The sequence below is a fragment of the Camelina sativa genome, chromosome 9 (assembly GCF_000633955.1).
Source record: "Camelina sativa cultivar DH55 chromosome 9, Cs, whole genome shotgun sequence".
NCBI lineage: Eukaryota > Viridiplantae > Streptophyta > Magnoliopsida > Brassicales > Brassicaceae > Camelina > Camelina sativa.
The window spans coordinates 1,896,719-1,905,047 of record NC_025693.1 but is presented as its reverse complement, the minus strand read 5'-3'; the positions used below and the strand labels follow the sequence as shown (position 1 = coordinate 1,905,047).

At 32.5% G+C, this 8,329-nt stretch overlaps 1 protein-coding gene across 3 annotated transcripts in view; it reads left to right on the top strand.

Moving 5' to 3' along the window:
• Positions 1 to 1,022, top strand: part of LOC104710214 (transcription termination factor MTEF1, chloroplastic-like) — a 3,096-nt gene extending 2,074 nt beyond the window's left edge. Inside the window, exon 2 of one of the 3 annotated variants that reach the window (XM_010426783.2) lies at positions 14 to 1,022. In XM_010426783.2, the coding sequence (XP_010425085.2) occupies positions 14 to 786 (773 nt within the window). In that variant the 3' untranslated portion in view covers positions 787 to 1,022. The remainder of the gene's footprint in view (positions 1 to 13) is intronic. The other 2 variants (XM_010426782.2, XM_019229235.1) reach the window with 2 other exon arrangements.

Here is an 8,329-nt window from a genome sequence, read left to right as displayed (position 1 = left end):
GGTGAAACTTCAGATACAGGGATTTTATTCAGAGAGAAGCTTATTTACCTTCAAGACCTTAACGTAGATCCTCACAAAGCTCTCCGAGTGAACCCATCTCTCCGTTCTGCTTCAATCTCCTCCGTCGTCTCCGTCGAGAATCTTCTCTCTTCAACCGGACTCTCAAGACCCGCCGTTGGTCGGATTCTCGATATGTTCCCAGATTTGTTAACTTCTGATCCCGAATCTGAGATTATACCGGTGCTTCGCTTCTTAACCGACGAGATCTCGATTTCAGAGCAAGACATACCCAAATCGATCTCTCGTTGTCCTCGATTGCTAATTTCATCAGTAGATCACCAGCTTCGTCCCGCGTTGTCGTTTCTCAAAACCCTAGGATTCGTGGGACGAGACACGATTACGTCGCGGAACACTGTGTTGCTTGTATCGAGTGTGGAACGAACCCTAATCCCTAAAATTGAGTATCTTGAAGAAGGGTTAGGGTTTACAAGAGAAGAGGTAGCGAAGATGGTTGTGAGATCTCCGGCGTTGTTGACGTATAGTGTGGATAACAATTTAGCTCCTAAAGTTGAGTTTTTTATGGAGGAGATGCGTGGTGATGTCAAGGAGCTGAAACGTTTCCCTCAGTATTTTTCGTTTAGCTTGGAGAGGAAGATAAAGCCAAGGCATAGGTTGCTTAAGGAACATGGGATTTTTATGCCTTTGTCTGAGATGTTGAAGGTTAGTGATGGTCAGTTTAATAATTGGCTTTTAGAGCTTCGTCTTAGGTCTTTTGAAAGAAGATGATGATAGAAGAACAACGATGTAAGGCAGCTTTCTTTTTTCTTTGTTTCCTTCTGTAGATTAAGCTTTTTGATATTGTTCATTGTTCTGTTTACTGAGATTAAGTTTTGGGCTTGAGACACGCCAAGGCACTTCACATGAGCTTGTATGTAGTTTTAGTTTCAAGATTATGTTTTGTCAGATTATGTAAGGTGTAATTAAGAACCTAGTTGATGGAGAAAGTTGCTTTGAGGTTTACATCAGAAAGAGGCTAATTGACTGCAAATATTGATGATTTGCTACCAAGTCATTGGTTTGAGTAGATGATCACATTTTCCTAGATCAGTGAATCAGTAAACTTTTGCGTTTATCCATTCAAATTATGATCAGTGTATATGAGGATCGTTTAGTTTTTCTTATTTTACTGTATACTAATTCACAAGAATTGAGTATTCATTGATTCGAATAGGTTTTGTGCTTCTCGCTTGCTTCATGATTGAAGAATATTTTGTGGTGTTCTTTGTAGCTTTCAGATTTTCTCCTAAATTGCTAGGATTTGTTAGAGTTGACTCAAACCGAAAAGCCATAATTTTTTGAACCATATAGCTTGGAAACCAATTTCTCAAAGTTGGGGTTAACGGGAAGAGAATACGGTCCTCAAATACTGATTCATTTACAACAGATCCTGACCGTATCGTTGAGTTGAGTAGGGTGGGAATTAAGTTAGGGATAAACATGTGCGGTAAAGCCCGTAAAGTGTAAAAAACGATGAATAGTCTTGCCCAAGCACTGGTTTTAACTCTGGCACATCTTGATGTTGTTTAGTTGTTTACCCATTCAGTTTTTAAAGACCGTCATCTCCTCTTGCGTTCTCACTGGCTTTCACTTTTGGTATTAAGTGGATTGTATGCAGAGAATCCAAAACCCTCAGTAATTATCTGATTATAATATTTACCAAGATGAAAAAAAAATATGCCGATTCTTAATTATGGAACAGAGCGGATCATGCATATATAATATTATCAATAATCTAAGATATTCGATATGTGCCTATCCCCTGCTCCCTGGATTTGGGCGTAACAACTAGATTTCAAGAACTAACCTTGTTGACTGACGCATCCTTTGAGGCTCTTTTTTCTCCTAGCTAATATTTTTGATTTCACCCATTCCCCTAGCTATATAAATAAAGAAGCTCACAGATCACATCTATCTGAATAAATATCGAAAAACAACCAAAAAGTTAAATAATGGAAAACGCTAAATTGTGTTACATGACGAGTCTGTGGGAATCATTAGAGAATGAGAGACTGATGGGTTTTCGGGTATTCACTCGTGGGATTTGGTACGCGTTGACAATTTTCTCTTGCTTTGGCTTGTTGAAACCAGATATTGAAGTTGTCTTCTCTCCAATCCGACTTGGTGTCACAATCTTTTTCCTCGTGATGCTACTCAATTGCTTCTTCTTCGTCAAATATGAGACCCCAACAACTCCGGTTTTGAAAAACCTCAGATTTGTAGTTTCTTTTCTCATATTACCATTCATGGTTTGCCTTCCCTACAATTACCCTACGAAGAATGTTTTTGTTTCAACCTTTTCGTTGCTCGCCGGAGGAACCTCAATCTATCAACTCTATTGCACTATGGACATTGGACATGCTCTTCTCCTTCTCTTTCTTGCCTATATTGGTGGTGACATAGCCATCGGCTTTGCTTCTCAAAACCTTCCTTTACCCTGTTGCTTCCTATTATTTTCTTTCTTACAATACATTATCTACTCTTATAATTTCAGCTTTCTAGCTTATGTAACCTAGTCATCGTTATTGACAACTAATGAGTTGATCCATAATTAATAGAACAAGTTTTTTTTTTTAAATTCTATTTGATGGTTTTTTCTTAAAAGATTTTTTTATTTTGTATTACATAACATTGTTGAAAAATGTGACATTGTTAAAAAGTACATAACGTCCAAAAAGCATGGCCATATATATTACAAACTTGACAATGCCCTATGGTATTCACACCACAAAATGGATTTAGCAGTGCACAAAGATTAGGTTGGAGAAATGTTTTGTTAGATAATTGTGATGTGTAACACACGTCTATGAGGATAGCTGTTTATAAGTTTATTCACGTGAGCTTGTAATAGTTTTGTTCCAAAGATAATGATGGGGAAATGTTTTGGTAGAGCACGTCATGTGTAATTAAGAACATATATAGATTACCGTCGCTTACAAATAGTATAGAAGATGGGTTGTCTTCTTCTCCAGCAGCATCGTCTGTTATGGTCAATGCATGTCGTAAGAGAAGAAGAGCCATCAACTGCAAAAGATAAAGTTTGTGTTTGAGGTTATCATAAGCGAGGGGTTGTTGTTACACTTGTTAGAAACTTCACAAAAAGAGCTTAACGGCTTACTATTAGAGCAGCTGAACGACTAAACGCAGCTCCAGTGGCATTTGAATCTGTATATATAGTCCACATATTCAGACTCTAAATACCGACGCTCAGCTTCTGCGATGGCTAGGAGACGAGGATCATGCAAATCCAAACCTGAGATTGTCCATCCTCCACTGCAACGCACATATGCATAAGTCAGAAACAAATATAACTAAGCCTCAAATAAATTCAGAGAAGATAGAAGCAGAGAAACACATGAAAGTAACCGTACCCGATGGCAATAGTGGTTTCTTCAGGCTGAACGGGAGGTGATGGAGCGGTATATCCAGGTTGGTTAAGGCTAGTAAGGGAAAACTTTAACCTTAAAGCCATAATTTTGAACCGACTAGCTTGGAAACCAATAACTCAAAGTTTGGGTGAACGAGAAGAGAATACGAGCCTCAAATACTGATTCATTTCCAACAGATCCGGAACGTATCGTTGAGATGAGTAGGTGGGAAGTAAGCTTCCTCTTATCCTTGAAATACAGTAGTAATAACTACGATGAGATACGGTACAAAGTGTTAAAACGGATGAGACTTATGTACCTAAGTTCAGGAAGTAGCAGGTGTTGGCCATCTGAATTGCCCTGCTCGAGGCAGTGACTGTACCTCTGGCACATGTTGATGTTGTTACCCCATCCAGTTTTCAAAGTCTATCATCTCCATGTTCTTACTGGCTTTCCCTTTTGCTACACTCAAGAAGTGGACTGTATTAGTCCAAACTCCAAACCCTCTGTAGTTTTGAAGGAAGCATTGTCGAGATTCTTGGTGAGTCCATCATAATAAGACACGCGGTAGAAACTAAAGACATTTTTCAATTGGTTTAGTTGGTAAATCTTAGTTTTGATTACTTGAAAACAACAACAATAACAACAAATCTTAGTTTTGATTCCTGGTAATAGTTTTCTACTTTTCTACAAATTTATTTGGGTAATATTCTTCTTGCTTCTCTTTTGGCTTATTGTATGTCTTTCGATTGAATACAGAAAAACAAGTATTGTGAAAAGAAAAATACAGATATGTCTTTCGGTTGAATAAGTAGGTGACAAATCATTTTTCTATATAATTATATCCATATCTATTACTCACTCTGTTCCATTATGTATAAATTTTTTGGACTAAAAGTACAAAGATTAAGAAACAAGAAATATTGTTTCATTTAACCAAATTCAACCAATAGAAAAAAACTGTAAAATTTAAGCAGTCAAAATTATTAATTTAATAGAAAAGTGCATAGAAACTTTTAAAAAATCTTAAAAATAGAACAGAAAAAACCTAAAGATCTTATACATTGGAATAAATGAAATATATGAACTACAAAATATACCAGTACATTAAAAATATATATATTATAATTGAGTTATAATTTGATGTAAGTTGCAGTAAAAATTATGTGGTAAAAATGACAGTTTGATGTAGTAAATTTGCTGTAAAAATATTAACATTTTTAAAAAACAACTGACTGGTAACATTTGTGATGTATCAATTGCAGTATATATTATAAAACTAAATTAAATATAAATTTTTCTTAATAATGATATTTATAAATTTATTAATAAATAAAATGTTACTTTTAAAATAAAAATAGTTAACATGTATATTTGGTAATAGTTTTAGGCACCCATATATGTTTTAACAAATATATATATATATATATATATATATATATATATATTTTTTATATATTTCAGTTTTGTTTGAAATAGTCAAATATAACTTTAAAAAAAAATGAAAACCGTTGACCAGATTGGTTAATGCTACGAGTGTAGCATTATTAAAAATGAAAACAAAAAAAAAAATAAAGAAAAAAACAAATCATGGGAAGTAACTAAAAATATAAAGAAAAATAAAAAAAAAATTTCTAACTCAACTCTAATGCATGAAATTTTGCATGATGTTGAATAATCTGTTGAATTAACAATTTTACAAAGGGCATAACTCAAAGTTGTACATCAACTATAACACATTGTAATTCAACTTCAACTTCAAAAAAAAAAAATTATTCATGATTGGTAACATTTTTGAATTATCTATGAATAAAGTCTTAACTCAATAGTAACTCATGTTACCAATCAGAGCTTATATCGCTTAAAGTAACACTTTATTATGTATTAAAATTATAATAAAATTAAAAATTATCCCCCGGTACACCTACTATATTATTATTATAATATTTACTGATTCACATATGTGTGGGGACGGAAATGTGTGGTATAACAATTTAATTTGCACATACTTAACACATCAAAAAAATTTAAAGTTGTATATTAAGCTAATCTTCTTTGCATGTCATGAGCCAATCAAATCCGTCTGTAATGTTTACATACTATTGATATGTATCTATGTCGATTTGAATATCTTGGTGGTTCTTGTAATTTTTCATCAAAGAATACATTTTTTCGATATGTGGTACAATTTAGCGAAAAAGTGATTTATTCTCTCACGTTTTTGCTACTAGATCTTCAAAATCTTCAATTGAATAGTCAAATTCTCACTTAGATACCTCTCCACATTCATATGCATATTATTCAACATAGTCAGCCTCAAGCATTTCGATACAATATATCCCCAACAAACTAAGGTTTTTCCCAATACCATATAGAAATTATATTGTGTATAAATACCTCAATTTTTACTAAAATAAAAATATTTATACACAATACAATTTCTTTATTTTTACATATAGAACTAGATACTAACCCGCGGAAAACCGCGGGCTGAACATTTTTTGATTAAAATTTATAATAATTTATTTTATTATTATGTTATTTATAATAGTTTGTAAATAAAATTTTGGTTTACTTATATTATAATTTTTGTATTTTAAAAATATTTATTGAAACATTTGCATGTAATGACTAAAATTGTTCAAAGCTTTGTCAACTAAACACAATCTTTACTAACATATGGTATAAATTTTTTTCTGTGACTTTCTTTTTTTGTCTGTAATAATTTTAACATGTGGTGGAAATTTTTTTTGATAAAATTTATAGCTTTATATTTTATTTGATTTGGTTTTTAAAATCCTACCTGTTAATTTTTTTTAAGTACGAATTAGTTTTGATTCTAATAGATTTTTTTTACTATTGAACAATTTATTTTATTTGATGTGTCCCCGGTTTCCATTTTTAATTAATTTTATTTATTTAATTAATTAATTTATCTTAATTCAGTTTTTTAAATGGAAATTGAATGTAATTTTTACACATTTTAAGGTTAGTTTCATATTTGTACTTTCTAATTAATATAGTATGATAAAATTTGTAGTTGTAGATTTTATTTGATTAGATTTTTAAAATCTTAGCTGTTAATTTTTTTTTAAATACGGATTAGTTTTGATTCTAATAGATTTTTTTTTTACTTTTCTACAATATATATTATTTAATTTGTCCCTGATTTTCGTTTTTAATTAATTATATTTATTACATTAATTTATTAATCTTAATTAAGTTTTTCTAATGGCAATTGAATGTAATTTTTTACACATTTAAAGTTAGTTTCAAATTTGTACTTCCCAATTAATATAGTAGGATATATATATATATATATTGCATGCTTTTACATATAGAATATATAATTATATACCCAACATTCTTGTGAAATATTCATATTGTCTCCATATCGTCTCTGGTTTATTATAGAGAACGAAATCTAATATATTGGATTTTGCCAACTCTTGTTTAAGTGTTTTTAAATCATTTTTATGGTTTATGGTTTGTAAGTGTTGATTCGACTTTTGAGATACACTTTGTTAATGTTTTAATTTTGTTTTGAATATTCGATTAACTTTCTCATATCAATCTGTGTTTTGTATATTCGCTGACTTTTTTTGGTAAATTTTTCAATATGTATTTTTTTAAGTAAACATAAAACATAATTGAAAATTGAACTAAATTATCATCGAGTTCCCACAAATTTTTATTACGTCATATCTTCTCTTCGACCAGACCAATCTCCATGAACAAAGTAGACAAAAAAAAATCTTCATGAATAAAAAAAGATCGATTCCGGTTTAATTGATAGTGAAATGAATTTAATCTTGGCTCCACGTTTTCCATAGCGGAAACCGGACATTCAATTAAACCGGACGTTTTCCAAAGATAGACTTGGGACACTCAACCCAAGGAGTGAAACCAAATTGACTCTTTTATTGAATCTAAATAATACATAAGATATATATATATATAAAACCAATAATTAGACCAATGAGATCTGAACCGGAAATTAAAAAGAGACTAAAATTAAAACGTACCGGCTTTGGTTAGAGCACGAAGGAGATTGGTTTTCGGTTAAGAGCGGTTTGGAAAAATACTCATGTTGCTTCTCCCATTCGTGTTAATGTACTAGTATGGTTCGCATAGGTTGTGTTTCTAATATAGTTGTGGTTTTTCTACAACTATATATAACTTCAAAGTTATTAGGATTTGTTTACTGTGAGTTGACTCAAACATAATTTTTTTAACCTCGATCTATACGAGTACATTAAACCTAATGGAAAACCGAAAATAAATGACAATAATATAAAGCTGGTTTGACTGGAAGGGGGATACGGCAATGATCACAGACGGATTAATTCACGATAGAAGCTAATCATGCTCTTAACAAAACATAAGCCAGTTAAAAAAGTTATTAAAAAAATCTCGTGCTATCTGTCAGTCGTATGACGGTATGAGTTACAAGTATCATAATCACGCACTAGAACCTTATCATCATCACTATCCTCAACGAAACGCTAACCTCACCACCGTTGCTCTAACCTCATCACTTTCAAGAGGCATCTCGTATCCACACTGAGGACATGTGGCGTGAATCCTCAACCACTTGTCCACACACGTACGTAGAGTGTATACCTCATACCTGTGTTTACATGGTAACTCCTTCGTCCCCATGTCACCTTTGCCCCATTCCTCCAAACATTTCACACACTCTCCTTTCTCCACGACCGTTGATACATTGATGATCGTCGTTCGTGTAGTCAAACTCGATGTCCGCATGTTCAATATCGACGATGGTACGCTACGTACGTTTGATCTGTGTGATCTGCGGAGCTGGGAACTTGCGTTATAGTTGTAGAAGAACTTTTTCTATTCGTAGCGGAGTGAAATCCAATATCAGAAGAACGGTCGTCGTC